Source organism: Nasonia vitripennis, assembly GCF_009193385.2.
Source record: "Nasonia vitripennis strain AsymCx chromosome 2 unlocalized genomic scaffold, Nvit_psr_1.1 chr2_random0004, whole genome shotgun sequence".
In the NCBI taxonomy this organism is placed as follows: domain Eukaryota; kingdom Metazoa; phylum Arthropoda; class Insecta; order Hymenoptera; family Pteromalidae; genus Nasonia; species Nasonia vitripennis.
In genome coordinates this window covers 2,405,367-2,422,411 of record NW_022279610.1, presented here as the reverse complement: position 1 = coordinate 2,422,411, position 17,045 = coordinate 2,405,367, and the positions used below count along the sequence as shown (strand labels likewise).

General features: G+C 36.2%; 2 protein-coding genes across 20 annotated transcripts in view; one reads left to right on the top strand and one right to left on the bottom strand.

The window, feature by feature from the left end:
- LOC107981865 (ubiquitin-protein ligase E3B) overlaps positions 1-17,045 on the bottom strand; it is a 583,577-nt gene that overhangs the window by 449,742 nt on the left and 116,790 nt on the right. The gene's annotated exons all lie outside the window — the stretch shown is intronic.
- Positions 189-2,606, top strand: LOC103316374 (serine/arginine-rich splicing factor 4-like). The gene is made up of 4 exons (XM_031924043.1): positions 189-1,727; positions 1,805-1,924; positions 2,001-2,214; positions 2,287-2,606. The coding sequence occupies exons 1-3, from the start codon at positions 527-529 to the stop codon at positions 2,120-2,122; spliced, it is 1,443 nt and encodes a 480-aa protein (XP_031779903.1). The 5' UTR covers positions 189-526; the 3' UTR covers positions 2,123-2,214; positions 2,287-2,606.

The window sequence follows — 17,045 nt, the reverse complement described above, 5'->3', positions numbered from 1 at the left end:
GTTTAGTCTATAGACAACTTATAATAAATATATTAAAGATTACAAATTTTGAACGATCATCACCTGATTATCACCTGATTATTATTAACATTCTATCTCATATAAACGCATATTTATAACTATCAGCTTTAATAAAAATATTGAGCTGAAATCACCTGATAATCTTCTGACGTTTTGGCATAATTATCAACTGATTATCAGCTGATTATCATCTGATGTTTTTCAGTAGGGTTCTGTATTTGTTTTAAATAATGGCAAGCATATTCGTTTATGACTTTGCAAATTAATTTTTTCCCGATTGTAGAAATGCGTCGCATGGGTTTAGATGCTGAATGTGAAAGTTACGGTGTAATCACCCATATATTATTTTATATATATTATTATTAAAACAAAATTACTATACTATTAACATTTTTTATGCAGACTGCAAAAGAAATACAGAAAAAAAGGAATGAAGTTATATCAGCAAGAGCTAGTATTGTATTGAAAAACTTAGGTGAAAATTACAACTGTCCTATGTTTATTGATGTGCCAAATGATAATAAGGATAATAAGGATTCCCAACGTTGTGCTTGAAAAAATAGATTTATCGAAATACAGTCAAATTTCTTTGCAAGAAACATCGTCACAAGGATCTCAGTCACGTCATAGATCACTGTCGCATCGTCAATCACAGTCACGGCATAGGTCAAGGTTAAGTCAAAGATCACTGTCGGGTCAAAAGTCTAAGTCACGTCACAGGTCACAATCGCGTGGTAGGTCAAAGTCACGTCGTCGGTCACGGTCACGTCAAAAATCTATCTCACGTCGTCGATCACTGTCGCGTCAAAAGTCTAAGTCACGTCACAGGTCACAATCGCGTGGTAGGTCAATGTCACGTCGTCGATCACTGTCGCGTGAAAAGTCTAGGTCACGTCACAGGTCACAATCACGTAGTAGGTCAACGTCACATTGTCGGTCACAATCCCGTCATAAGTCACAATTACGTAGTAAGTTTCCGTCACATCGTAGATCGGAGTTGCATAATACTTCACTATTTCGTAATCATTCACTATTACATAATACGTCGCTGCAACTCCATGCATTGCAGTCATCTACAGGATCTGAGCCAGGAAAAGAAATATCAACGGTGCAACCAACATTACAAACAGTAGAAACTAATAACACTGAAGAATTATCACCTTTAAATGAACAGTCGCCTAAACATGCCTCAAAAGAGCCACCTCCACGCAATAACGAAGATATAGCAGACACTATTAACAGTGAAGAATGGTCACCTTACAATGAACATTTGCTTGAAGATTTCTCAGTAGCGCCACCTCCACGCGATAAGTCTCCGTCACGTGTTAGGTCACTGTCACGTCAAAAGTCTAAGTCACTTAGTAGGTCAAAATCGCGTAGATCAAAATCGCGTACCAAGTCAAAATCGCGTACTAAGTCAAAATCGCGTAGTAGGTCAAAGTCACGTCGTCGGTCTCAGTCACGGCGTAGGTCACGGTCACATCGACGGTCTCAGTCACGGCGTAGGTCACGGTCACGTCAAAAATCTAGGTCACGTCGTAGGTCATTGTCGCGTCAAAAGTCTAGATCACAGCACAGGTCACAATCGCGTCATAGGTCAAGGTCACGTCGTCGGTCTCAGTCACGGCGTAGATCACGTGCTAGTCACAGATCACAGTCCAGTTTGGTACTACGAGAAATACAAGAAAATCTGCAAAACGAGCTTCGTAATATAATAAATTATTAATTAAAATATCTATGTTGTCCCTTTATTTTGTATTAACTCATTCTGTTTTTGTTATAGCTAAAAATCGCCAACATTTAAAAATGCACGAGTTCATACGAAACTGTATTACGTATTATGAAGCAAAAGATGGAGATGGATATAATGAAAGACGACGAAGATATGATAAATTGGATAACTGTATTGTTATATAAATTGTTAAAATACGTTTTAAACATTTGTTTCAAAATACATATATAATACTATTAATTTTCAGATTTATCTTGGAGAAGGAATAGTGATCCGAACTTTGACTTGGGAAGTATTACAATTACAGAAGCCAAGCGTATTTTTAATAAACTTAGCCTTAAATATATGGGAAGAAAAGGACCTGTGTAACAGAGCATTAGATATTTCAAAAGTTGTATCAAACATCCCATCACGTTCACCTGTAAAACTTATCCAACAACATCTGCTACGCTTACTAATCAGTAATGATTTTACAAAAATATACAAAAGTAATAGCTTTGTTCAATAATTTTTAATAATTATAATTTTTACAGGCTTGTATGCAGATTTTTTAATACGGCAGTCATGTACATCTCACGATAGAGTAGCGTATTTATTAAACGCAACTTACGTTCTTAGACATAAGATAAGAAACTTACGTGCTGAAGAAAAGAAAAGAAGAAACACAGAAAATCCTGTAGTTCCTAGTCGTAGAAAACTGCGTTACAATCAGATTTAGTTCACTGCTGCATCCTTTGTTTTTTTTTAAATGTTAATTTTTAGAAAAAAAAAGAATTACTTTTTTACAATCAAAAATTTAAATACAAACTTATTTTGTTTTGCTTCATTATAAGGAACAATACATTTTCTAGATTATAAATGTTCACTAGTTATAATGTTAGCTTTTATGATTAAACCAAAAAATGATTTAATTTATTGAATGCAATCATACGTTAAAATAAAGTATATTATGTTTTTCTTCATCCTAATGAGTTTAATACATTTAGGAGATTATAATTGTTTGTTATTTATGTTCATTATATGAAAATAAATATTTATTACTACAGTTGAGTTAAAAATTATTTTCCACAATTCATACAAATTATTAATTACCTTTTAATATTTTAAACAATGATTATTGTAGTTATTACTATAATTTTTATCGTTACTCACGCGATTAATCACACGATAAATCACGTCGAAAATTGATCGTTAAAATCACGCGATTTATCGCGTGACAAATCGCGCGATGAATCGCGTGATTAATTGCGTGATTAATCTCGTAATTGTTTTCAGTAGGGTATTGTGTCTCCTAGATTGATGAAAATAAAATTGATTCTACAAGAGCTTTATTTCACCGAGTTTTGATTCTAAAAATTGATTTGTCCGAAATTGATCGTCTAATTGGATTTGTCTGAATATTTTTGACGAGAAGGAACCACAAAGAAGTTCTGAGAAATTATATCAACTTTTGAACGTCATTTCGATCCAGAATAATTTTCTAAATCCCCAAGGCCCCATCGAACAAAGTAAGTCTCTTTAAATAAATGTTTTGATGCAGATCATTTTGATAATTAAGTAAACAGAGTCACGCAACTGCAGTTAGTAAATTAATTTTTTTTTTTTTTTTTGCTGACCGCTCTTGGATTAGAGTGTAGTGCGACAAACCCAAGTAATAAAAATAATTGTTAAGATTAATAATCACTTAACAAAACTGGTGGAGGAGCTGTGATCTGAACGACTTTGCCAGTTGCGAGACTGTTTGTTTGCCTCCTTACATATTAAATTTTGCATGATTGGGCGAAAGTATTATAAAACAAATTCATGTAAGTGCATGTATATAATTAAAATAAAAATTACAAATCGTTAGTGCATGGACAAAAAGCACAAGTACAGAAAACGTACAATCTTCCATAGGAATTTGAAACTCGAGACGCGCGCAAGCACACAAGAGACGCGGTGACGTCACTGCAGCCACATATCGGGTGAGACGCGCGGAAACGCCCGTGACTTTAAAATAAAAACTTAAATTCTCTCGTGACCCTCATAACTAATAAATCTAAACATTTTACTAGGCGAAAATCATTACGACCCAGTGGACACTAAGAGAGGTAACCGAATAAAACACACTCCATACACAAGCAGATTGACGAATCCTGCCAAAGACATACACAAAGCAAATTTAGACACACAATAATTGTTCAAATCTTTTTTTTATCTAAGTCATATCACATTAATATCTCATACAAAATTTCAAGTGTCACAAAATATTGTTTGTCGATGTATACACAAAGCACGCAAGAACACTAACTTTCCAAATTTTTACACACAGTTTTAAGATCTTACACCAGAGAGTAATACAAAAAAATTTTGAAAATTCATGCTACGCTCTAACTACACACAGTCTATTTTGAATAGTATAGTTCAATATTTTGCAGTTAGATTCAACACTATCAAGAACTCTCATAATTTTCACATCGATACAATTCACTTTGACACTATATTTCGCCACGCTGCCTTGAAAAGACAGCGTGGCGAGAAGTCGTCACAAGAAAGTCAAAGAAAAAGGAAATAAGGCAAGTAAAGAGGATAAAAGTGTCCCTGGCGTTGCAAACCAGAACAGGGCCATCAAGAATGGACAGAAGCGGGCAAGACCTCCCAAACCGGATGCTTTATTCATCAAGGCTGCAGAAGAAAAGAGCGATGCAGACATTTTGTCCAAAATGAAGGCGGCTCCGTCAATTAACACACTGGGGAATAGCGTAAATAAAATACGCAAAACAGTTGCAGGCGATCTTCTGATAGAGCTTAAACGCACAAAAGAAGTCAAAACCTTAGACTTCCAAGAAGCAGTTAACGCGGTACTAGTGGAAGGCGCCACAATAAAAGTACTCCAGGAAGAAGAATCCATTGAAGTAAGAGATCTAGACATGCTTACCTTAAAAGAGGAAGTACTAGAAGCACTACAGAAGGAAATTGGCGAGGAGAACATCATAGAAGTCTCTACGATGAGATCTCTGCTAAAGACGTATGATGACACGCAGATTGCAGTGATACGGGTACCAGCTCAGATAGCGGCTAAGATCACTAAGCTACAGAAGATCAGAATAGGATAGGTCAACTGCAGGATCCGGATGGTTAACCACAAAAAGGAGGACAACGACAAAAAGAGTCGTCTGGAAAACGAAGGATTATGATAAGGAGACATTCCTGCCGGCTCTAGAAGAAATACAGCTGTCTGGATCTACTAATGATACGGTCGAGCAGGTAATGGGAAATATTACCCAAGCCGGCGACGCAACAATGCCATGGAGAACTCCCAGCAATAGACGACCGCCAGTATACTGGTGGGATAAAGAAATCGACGCGGCCCGCAAAGAATGTCATCAAACCAGAAGACAGGAACAGCGGGCTAGGAAGAAATACTACAAGACTGGTCGTGATAAAGAAATAGTAGACGCCCTCAATAAAGAAATGAAAAATGCTAAACGGATACTCAAGAGGAAAATCCAAGAGAATAAACGACGCTGCCTGAAAGAGTTACAGGACGAGGTTGAGCTGGACCCCTGGGGACGACCGTACCAAGTGGTAATGAAGAATATAGAGGTTATATTACCCCTCCTAAAAGCCTGGAATTGCTAGATCGTATTGTGACCACACTGTTTCCCCGTCAACTGGAAGTAACAGCTATTCCTGAAGCGGAGGCGAATGACGAAACCATTCCAGCAATCACCACAGAGGAATTACTGACTGCATGCAAAAGAATTGGGAACAAGAAGGCTCCATGCCTAGATAGCACATCCAATATTGCATTGAAACAAGCTATACGGGCACGCCCCGATGTCTTTGTGGACTTGTACAACTCATATCTTGAAGAAGGGACGTTTCCTAAGAACTGAAAGAATCAACGCCTGATGCTACTACCAAAAGGAGATAAGCCACCTGGAGAAGCTTTCTCATACAGACCACTCTGCATGCTGGACACTCCGGGCAAGATCTTAGAGCACATAATCGTCGTTAGAATGGACCAAGTTATTGAAAAACCAGGCGGACTTGCGGAATATCAATACGGCTTCAGGAAAAAACGCTCCACTCTTGATGCCATAAGCTTCGTAGTTGACACCGCTAGAACTGCAACAGAAGGAAAAAGATGGAAAGGAGGATCCAAGAAGTAATGTGCTATTATTACACTGGATGTTAAAAATGCGTTTAACTCAGCCAGCTGGGACAAGATACAAGAGGCAATACGGAAAAAGAGGTACCCGCATATATGAGAAGGATTATGTCTGACTACCTGTAAGACAAAACCCTTTTGTATGAAACAGAGAGCGGCACGAAAACCTATCAAGTAACGGGGGGGGGGGGGGGTCCCACAAGTATAAGTGCTCGGCCCACTATTGTGGAACATCATGTACGATAGCGTACTTGGGCTAGAGCTACCCTAAAGTGCAACAGTTGTAGGATTTGCAAATGACATTGCAGTAGTGGTAGTAGCAGAGCAAATCGAAGAGGTGACGGAAATCGCTAATGAGGCAGTAAGTATAATCCACGATTAGCTTGAACAGACTGGACTTGAGCTTGCTAGCCATAAAACGGAGGCTTATATTCAGTAGAAAGAAAATAGAGACAATAACGCTGTCAGTGGGCGGACACGAAATAAACTCTCAGCCGACTATTATTTACCTGGGAATCACCATAGACGCCAGACTAACGTTTAAGCAGCATCTTGAGAGGGCGAGCAATATGGCAGCAAAAGTCGGTGCTGCACTATCGCGACTAATGCCAAATGTAGGTGGGCCAACGCAGGGCCGAAGGTTACTCCTAGTTAGTGTAACTACATCAATTATGTTATACGGTGCTCCAATATGGGCGGACGCTATGTTGGTGAAGTCCTATGCACGGAAGCTGCCAACAGTTTATAGGAGAAATGCATTGCGGGTCGCTTCTGCATACCGAACAGTATCAGAAGATGCAGTGTGCGTTATTTCAAGTATCCCGCCTATTCACCTCCTAGCAACAGAACGAAAGAATATATACGAAGAAAACCGGCATGGTGACAATATTCAAAAGGAAGTTTGAAAATCCGCAAAGGAACAAACCCTAGCTGAGTGGCGAAGAGGATGGGACTTCAGTGGAAATGGGCGATGGACGCACCGCCTCGTACCATGTATTGTTGGCTGGACCAATAGACGACACGGGGAAGTGAATTACTACCTTACGAAGTTTTTGAGCGGACATGGGTGCTTTTGAGCCTACCGACACCGCTTCAAGATAGAGGATAATGGAAATTGCCCAGTATGTTTAGAAGCAAACGAAGATGCGGAGCATGTCTTCTGCAACTGTTCGCAATACGAAATGGAACGAGAGGAACTCGAGCGGTACCTTCAGGGAACGGTGACCCCTGAGTCAATGATGACAGCTATGCTAGGGTCGAAAGATTGGTGGTGCGCAGTAAACAACTACGTAAGGACTATTATCAAGATGGTTAGAAATGACGAAGAGAATAGAAGGGAAGAACATGGCGAAACAGCTGAATAAAACTGTTGCTAGACGAAGGCCACTAGGTAATAGATACAAAACTCTCCTCGGACTGATGCAGAGGAATGTAGGTCACAGAGTTGAGCTCTCACTCCCTTTCCCGATGCAGAGGAACGTAGGAGCTAGGGTTGAGTACCTCTAAGTACTCTTCAGACCGATGCTGAGGAACGTAGGTAACTGAGTTGATACCAGACTCCCTCACTCGATGCAGAGGAACGTAGGTGTCGGGGTTGAGTTTGTTCAGAGGATGGCCGGTCGATGCTGCTCGAAGTAGACGACCGGACGATGCGGCAGGAAGCAGACGGCTGGACGATGCAGAAGGAAGAAGACGGCAGGACGATGCAGAATGAAGAAGACGAGTTTGATCATGAATCTCTAATCACCTTGGTGGATGGGGGATGTACGGAAATGTCAAACTTCAAAGGAGAAGCCAAAAAAAAAACTAGTTAACGGACCCCACAAAAGTATTGTTCAACGATTGTACCTGTGGGGATCAGGTGTCGAATGGCCGCTTGTGCAAAGCTTGCTCTGCCTACGCCTCAGAAAAAAAAGAAAAACATACACACATACATGCATAAATGAAGATTATTTTAAGATAATAATTTGTGTAGATATGATCTTCTTTTCTGAGCTCTGTGTTTGTGGATAAGAAATAACGAATGCCGCACGGATTCATGCATATCATAACACGTAAGCAGTAGATTTGATCCAGTTCAAAGAGATGCTGCGATTAAATATTTGTGAAGATATGTTTTCTTTTTTTAAAGCTATGTGTTTGTGAATATGAAATGACGAATGCTGTATGATTTCATGCATGCAAAATGTAATCTGCTGTTTTGGTCGATATCAAAGGGTTGCTGCTAATAATTTTACTGACATCAAACAAACTGTACAGATTGAAACTCCCCACAAACATATTTTATTATTATACTACACTGCAAAACTCTACACAATCACATAACCTATTGTCAGATGAATTTTACATCAATAGATTACACCTTTGTGTAGAGTTTTGCAGTGTAGTAAAATAATAAAAAATAGGTGTAAAGAATATTCGTGTAAAAAATTTCTGTGTAAAATTTTGTCGTGTTCGAAAATACGTTTGTGTGGAGTATTTATGTGTACAGTTCGTTCGGTGAGATTTTATTGTGCAGATATGACCTTTCTTTAAATGCTATGTGTTTGTGAATATGAAATGACGCACATTTAGTTTTAGGCTACGTTTATGTTTACACAAGTCCGGACGTACTCTGCTGCTGCTTGTATCTCTGTCCTCTCAAACAAACACTGAAGCACGTTTGTAAACGATGCAAAAAAAAATAGATAAAGACAACTAGACAACTTCTAGTTTGAAAAATCTAGTCCTCTTTCCTCAGAAACTTTGCGTAGATAACTATATGCTTACTCCGTGCGATCGGCTCTCTGCAACTACGTATCGTTTCGTAAAAAACAGCGACGCTTAGCGGACACCTCTCTCACTCTTTTACTATTCGAGTTGCACATAATTAATATGTTCTGGAGACATTCGCAGCGTAGTATAGTATATTGCACTGATTACTGAAGATAACCTTATTGTAACCTATTATCATGACATCTTGTATTATTGTACTTAAAAAGATGAGAATCGCACATGACCAAAATTTTAAGAAATCATAGCAAATTAATTTTTGATCATAATTATTTTGCTAAAAGAGAAAATTTTGAAGCAAAATATGATCATTAGAAAGTTCTCATTAAAATCTTCAAGATACATTACTCAAACATAAACATCTAAGACATATCAGACAAGAAATCATTGGAGGTAATAAAACCCATTTAGGTTAAATAGAAATTTCAAAGTATAATAGGGTCGCGCTGCTCCCCGACGGCACAGTGTATGAAAACTTATACTTGCCATCGCTAATGTGAATTTTAATATTTTAACGTTTTTATCAATTATCTATAGTCATCCCTACCCTGGTAGAAACGGAATCCTAGTAACTAGCAAGTTTTTAGGGTTTCAATCCAAGAAATTGGTAGTTTTACTTGCCAGTTTTTGTTACAAAATGTAACGCTTTTTCTTAGATTGAGTATGCTTATAGATACTGCCCATAAAAGTTAGGTAAAAACTGGAATCCAGTTACACGTGGGATATTGCGATTTGAAGTTAGATATGAAAAGCTCGGTATTAACACGTTTAGTGGGAGTTTTCGTTAAAGGAAGGTATTGAATAACGATTTCTAAGCGAAAAATCGTTTTCGAAAAATTGAGTCAGACCGAAAGCTCGCACTCACGCCTTTCAGGAAGCAAAATTCGTATGACACGCGCCTTAGCCATTTGAGTCAATAATACAACGCAGTCCGTGAGTTATTTGCTGAAATTAATAACATTATTTACTTAACGCTAAAATACTGACAATTATTTATCGTATCCCACTCAAACTTGTTGAATTATCAATACCTATACAAAGCATATTTCTATCTCATGAAAAATGGATAGTTTAAATTGGACTTTTTCTACCAGGATATTGATAAATCTCAAACGAGATCTCTACTATTAGGTATACTGCGGTATTAGGTTTACTTCTAAAATACTTTTACAAAGTTGGTTATAATTAAAAATTATTTTTTAAAAATAGATTTAAAAATATTAGACATAAAAATTTCAGGTGTGAAACTCATAGTGATTTCACAACCAATAAAGTGTCATTCTATTATTGATAACTGAATTTGATCTATTTATAAAATTTTAAAAATTTACTTTTCGCATGTGTATCGAACGTTATTTCCCGATACATGGGGCGGAAAATGTGCTTGAACGCACTCAGAGTGTGCGTAATAGTGCATTTTACGCACATTATATCAAAATATATTTTAAATACTGACTTGTTTAATAATTTAGATAAGTATTACATAAAATAATAATGAAGTTAATTGATCTTTATGTAAGGATACAAAATATGATTTTGATAAAATTACATAATTTTCTATACTTATATTGATCCTTAGTGAAACAAAAATTCTGCACGTAATAGTTTCTATCTAAAGATTTTAGACTAAAACAGGCGATAACTGAACAAAACAGAAATTTTCAGCAGAAGAATGTTGGAATTGAGACTTAGACAACAGTTATTTACAGGTATAAGTTTTTTTTATTTATTTTTTTTTTTAGTTTACTGCGGATGGTACCAGATTTTAACTGTTTTTAACAGTTACATTAATTAAATTCTATTATGTTATTAAAGGCGTGTTTTTAAAAAGTTCAGAAAAATGTGTAGAAATCCGAAGCTAGCTGTTTTGATTGGAAAAAAAAAATAGTAAATGTAGGAGACAACAATTATAAAATGAAGAAAACTGTTTTGAACTATGAAAAAACTGTTGTCGTTACTTATTAATAGTTATTGTCTATTGTATTTATATTTTTATTTATTTTTAAAATCGTAAAATTTGATACCAGAAAGAAAAATAAATCCAACTGAAGAATCTAGCTAACTAAATAAAACTAAAGACAACAAAAGATTACTGTTAACATACATACTTTTTTCTTCAGTTATTTTTATTTTTATTTTTTGCTAGGGATTTAAGATATAGTTATCAATTAATGTAAAAGTAAATATTGTATTATGTATTACATTTTAGTACAAAATATGAATGTTATGATTGTTATAATCCTACAATTTACATTATATTATAAATGTAAATAAAAAAAAAGTTCAATTATTATTCTTTTATTGTTAGATTTTGTTAATATAATTAATACTGTTGTCAAATAATTACAAAGAGTTTGAAAACATTTTTTAATATTGAAAATTTATTTATATTTTATTCTATAATTTCAAAACCGGTCCTGTGTACTAGTAGCTATAACTACTTTCATAGAATGTTGGCTGCATTGCATATATTCATACTCGACGGTAATTAATTCTCGTAAAACGTTTTTGAAATCGAACTTTCGATTGGTTAGAATTTATCAATCTGGCAATCTGATTGGAGCATTTCAAAAACGTTCCACAAGAATTAACCACCATCAAGTGTATATCTAATATTTAACAGTATATTTATAATGACATATCAAATAATTAAATATCATTACAATTAATTTGTAAATCGCGAGCGGAGCGAGCGTTTTCTGCTAGTAATATTTATGCATTTTTAGCCGCATTCAACATAGCCAAAAACATAGTTTGCAAATTGTTTTGGATCGCCTTTTGATGTTTATTGTTTGAAATCTTGAATTATTGTCAATTCCGCTTTATGTACCTCTATATTTTCCTACCATTAAACAATAAGTTTTATTATTCTGAGAAATTTATTAAAGATGTAGAATATTTTGAACATTATGTAATATATATTACTTTTATGTTTATGCAAATTATTTTTGCGTTATATAAAACCATTGTTGAATTTTGACGTTGACGATAATCTGAAACATACAGAAATAAATCATTTCAAATATAAATATTTAGGTGATAAATAATCTTGGTAGAAAATTGGCAATTAAAGTTTCTGATGGATAACCTACTTTTCAAGTATTGGACTGCAATTATTAAGCAAAGAATTAATCGTGAAAATATCTCGATTATTAAATTTCAACACAACGCTAATCTTTTGAAGCGATATTAACAGTTTAATTTCCTAAGTATATTTGTTATTATTAAAGAAATACAAATAATCTTATGGAGTTCTAAACATTTTTTAATTTCTAAAAAGATTTATTATAAGTTTTGTTGCAATGAAACTACTAACTCTACAGCCTACTATATTTTCGATTCCTAATGCATTCTTACATGCAGAAAGTGATGGTTACTTTATCGTTTATATTAGTAGATAAGTAAGAATGTTTACTTTCAAGAGTAACAAGTGATTTTGTAAGAAGTCTGATGATTGTTTTTAAATTTTCCTTTCGCTCTTATTCGAAAACTAACATGTCCTAGAGTGCTCATGATTTATTACATTTAATTTGCTATTGTAGATAAATGTTCAGAATTTAATAGATTTTTAGTTCCATATTGAAAGTATTTCAGTTAATAGCAATTTAAATTTTTTATTTTTATTATTTTTTACAGTTATAAAAGTAATGTAAAACATTAGACCTTTAGGCCTATTAGTTTTCGAATAACAGTAAAAGTAAAATTTAAAAATAGACATCGGACTTAAAATCTCTTGTTACTTTTAAAAGTAAAAAATTCTCATCAATCTACTGATATAAAATAGTACATTATGCAACAAGGGAGTAAAGTCGTTGATTATTCCCGCGGGTGAGAAATTAAATCACCCAAGGGAATAATCGACATTACTCTCGTGTTGCATATAGGGCTTTATTCACGACCGATCGGTGTAGCCACTTTATTTCTTGAAAAGAGGGATCTACTCAGCTATCAGTACATAAGCAACGCGGATACGGGCGCCCCCCACCACGCCACCCTCAGCACACATGTGCAGGTGAGAATAGGCCCCGCCCTCATGGAATGTTCTAGAAGCGTTTGACGTCATCGCTAGGCCTGCCGCCCCCCCCCCCCCCCTCTGTGCAGGTGAAGCCACTCACCCTTGCAGGTGAGAATCGATAAAGAAGGTCACTGCAGGATACCCGGGAGGCTCGTTGGGGCTCAGGGTGGTAAACTCCGGTGCTCCAGGAGTCCGCGCTCAAGGTCGAGTCAATGCGTGGAATATTCTAGTCAGGCTGACGTCACCGGCCGACGTGCAACTCGTCGCATCTTTTCGTCGACTCGCGGATCACATTACACCTGTTATTCTTTCTTTATGCGCGCTATGAATTAGTTCGATGACTTTGTATCGCAGCGGCTAATATCAAAGGGTTTCTAGTTTCACGCTTATTTTTTAAGACGATGCATTATTGCTTATATTAAATACAGCTATGTACATGTTGATCGCGATGCGCAGACATCAGTCGGGGGTGTCGGATTGCGTATACTCTAGAAAATTCGATTAGTGTCAACTGAGCTCATTACAGCTCTTTTTTCGGCGCTTAGGCTTTTTGGAATTCGGCGGCTGGCTGCGGCCGCTGTTTTTGTTTTTTGTCAGGTCGCGTAGGTCGCGAGATGTGTATGTCGTTTCGTCGCGTACGCGGTGTTATTCTCTCTCTCTCTCTCTCTCTCTCCTCTCTCTCTCTCTCTCTCTCTCTCTCTCTCTCTCTCTCCCTCCCTCTCTCTCTCTCTCTCTCTCTCTCCCTCTCTCTCCTCTCTCTCTCTCTCTCTCTCTCTCTCTCTCTAGTTTTTGTGATTTTACTGCGTTTACTGAATTTTTTGTTTTGTATATTTTCAAATTGTTCTTTTAGTAAATTTGTTTGAATTCACAATTCACGGTTCTATGTATATTAAAAAATAAATTTTCTTTTGTTGATTTTTTGTTTTTGTGAATTGTGTATTCAATCTTCGAAATACGGCTTAAGATTATTTATGTAAAACTTTCCTCGCCCTTTTTTCGTGTTAATATCTATCTATAAGTAGGTATGTGTCTATTCCGACTTTTTTCTGGACCTCGTATGGTCCTTGGTAAATATAAAAAAATTTAGCTATTTTCCCGTTTTTTGTGTCGGATACGTTTAAGGCTTTTATCATTACCTTATTTCCTATATCTAATTCAAAGTGCTCCGCATGAGCGTTCTTTTTCACCGCGCGTTTGAGGGCTATTCTATGTACTTGCTCGCATGCAAGCGATATTCGTTTTTCGTTAGTTATTTCATCTTTTTCGGTCGGTATATACAAGTATTTTTCCCATACTGGCATGGGTTTTCGGCCGAAATGTAATTCCGCCGGTTTATAGTTCGTTGTTTCGTGGTGCGTTTCATTTATAATATTTTGTATTATTTTCACGTATGGCGACCAACCTTTATGTTTGTCGCTTATAAACGTACGAAAAAATCGTCCTAACTCTCTATGTACCCTTTCTACAATATTGCTTTGAGGGTGTCGGATAGATGAGTATACAAGTTTAATATTTTCATTTTTTAACGCGTTTACAAATTTGTCGCTTGTAAATTGCGTCCCGTGGTCGCATATTACCGCTTCTGGTTTACCGTACGTCGGTATATAATCCTCTGTCAGTTTTTTAATTACCGCGTGAGCTGTTGCTCGACGGAGAGGGTAAAACACAACGTATTTACTGAAAACATCTATACTTGTTAATAAGTATTTTACTCCCCCCGCCGAGGTAGGAAGTGGACCGTCAAAGTCTATTGACAGTGATTCACCAGGCTTTCGCGTCAAGATAGGCTGTGACATTTCCCTGTATTTTTTAGTTAAAAATGTTTAGTGCGTTGGCAACTGTCACATGTTTTTAAAATTTTCGCTATCTTTCTGCATAAGCCTGATGCGTTGCTTCACTCTCGTATTATCGTAGCTATAGAGGACCTAATCCTGCAAAATGGTTTTTTGACGAGCTTTTACAACAGTCTTTCCAGCGAGCTACATCTTGTCATATTTGTGAGAAAGTTCTGGAGCTTGATAGAGTACGTGATCACTGTCATCTCACTGGAAGGTAATATTTTCACGTAATAATAACAACAATAGCGCCCCGATGACAAGTACTATACTTAAATGTGTTTCAGATATCGAGGAGCAGCCCATGAGAAGTGTAACTTGAACTATCAAGATTCTCGCTCTGTTCCAGTGATCTTCCACAACCTGACTGGATATGATTCACACTTTTTAATCACAGATATTGCTCAATGTATACCTGGTAGAGTCAACCTACTGCCTATAAATAAGGAGAAATTTATATCATTTTCGAAACACATTGATGGTAGTGATGTCAATTTCAAATTTATCGACTCTTTTCGATTTATTGCATCGTCACTCGACAAGTTGTCATCTTACCTCGAAGATGTGAATATCCTGAAGCAAGAGTTTAACAAAGATAACCAGCTGACTGAAGAGAAATATCAATTGCTAAGGAGAAAAGGCGTTTTCCGTTACGATTATGTGAATTCATTGGAAAAACTCAACGTTTCCGAGCTACCGCCAAAAGATGAATTCTACAATAAATTAAACAACTGTCACATTTCAGATGAAGATTATAAACATGCACAAAATATTTGGAATAAATTCAATATTTCAAACTTGGGTCAATATTCAGACCTCTATTTGAAAACAGATGTACTGCCGCTAGCTGAAGTTTTTGAAAATTTTCGCACCAGCTGTCTGAAAGCACACGGATTAGATCCAGCACACTATTATACAGCACCAGGCTTAACTTGGGACGCAATGCTTAAATATACAAATATTGAATATTGAACTAGAGCTACTCACTGACATTGACAAAGTAATGTTCATTGAGCGTGGATTAAGAGGAGGAATAAGTCAATGCTGTAACCGCTATTCTCGAGCGAATAACATTTACATGGGTATCGACTATGATGCTGATGAATATTCCAAATATTTAATCTATTATGATCTTAATAATCTGTATGGATGGGCAATGCAACAATCACTACCATATAGAGGCTTTAAGTGGATGACAGAGACAGCAATCAGTCAAACCGACTTTTCCAGCATAGATGATGATTCAGTAATTGGCTACATTCTTGAAGTGGACTTAGAGTATCCAGAGCAGCTTCACGACGATCATAGAGACTTGCCTCTATGTCCTCAGCACATGAAGCCACCAGGTTCAGCGTACTCGAAGCTCATGACGACTTTACACTCTAAAGAGCGATATGTTTTGCATTATCGAAATTTAAAGCAAGCTCTGGCTAATGGATTGCAACTTCAACGAATACATAGTCTTACAGTTTAATCAGAGGCCATGGCTAAAAGCGTATATAGATTTAGATAGTAGCATGAGAAAAGAAGCAAAAAATGAATTTGAAAAAAATCTTTACAAGTTAATGAATAATGCAGTATTTGGCAAAACTATGGAAAACGTGAGAAAGCGAATTGACCTGAAAATAGTTACCAAATGGGACGGCCGGTACGGTACTGAAGCTCTTATTAGTCAACCTAATTTTCACAGTCGCAGCATACTAGATGAAAATTTGTCAATTATATAACTGACTAAAACTGAAGTTAATATGGATAAACCTATTTATGTTGGACTCTGTGTACTTGATTTATCAAAAACGTTAGTATATAGCTTTCACTATGATTATATGAAAAAGCAGTTCGGCGATGATTGTAAGCTGCTGTATACAGACACGGATAGTTTAATATACGAATTACGTAATATAGATATATATGAAGTTATGAAGCGGGATGAACATTTTGATACTTCGGACTATTCGAAGAACAATACCTTTGGAATGCCACTGGCAAACAAGAAAGTAGTTGGCTTAATGAAAGATGAGTGCAACGGACGCATAATGACTGAATTTGTTGGTTTGCGCAGTAAAATGTACAGTATTCGAGTACAAGGTCAGGACAAGGTGAAAAAAGTAAAAGGCGTGAAAACTGCTGTAGTACAAAATTCAATAACTTTTGACGATTACATACAGTGTTTACAGAACATGTCTACGCAGTCTCGTGAACAATGCATTATTCGTTCTCACACGCATAATGTATTTAGTGAAAAACAAGTAAAATTAGCTTTAAACCCACACGATGATAAAAGGTACTTGCTACGAGGTGAAACTGATACTTTACCTTGGGGCCATTATAAGATTATGCAGACAGATTAAGAATAAATTGTATATAATGTTAGAATAAAAAGACAATTTGTAAACATTTATTTATAAATCTGATTTATTTATCCAACTATTGTGCGTATTATCGAACCCTAACCATTTTACATAAAGCTTATTTCCTCGTTTTTTCAATACTTTCTCTACAAGATAAACATCTGGA

What these genes read in the sequence shown, in the direction of transcription:
- LOC103316374 (XM_031924043.1), top strand. Translation starts at nt 527, where the DNA reads ATGTGCCAAATGATAATAAGGATAATAAGGATTCCCAACGTTGTGCTT. An exon ending in AAATCTGCAAAACGAGCTTC is followed by an intron (nt 1,728 to 1,804) that starts GTAATATAATAA and finishes TTTTTGTTATAG; the next exon opens with CTAAAAATCGCCAACATTTA. An exon ending in ATATGATAAATTGGATAACT is followed by an intron (nt 1,925 to 2,000) that starts GTATTGTTATAT and finishes ATTAATTTTCAG; the next exon opens with ATTTATCTTGGAGAAGGAAT.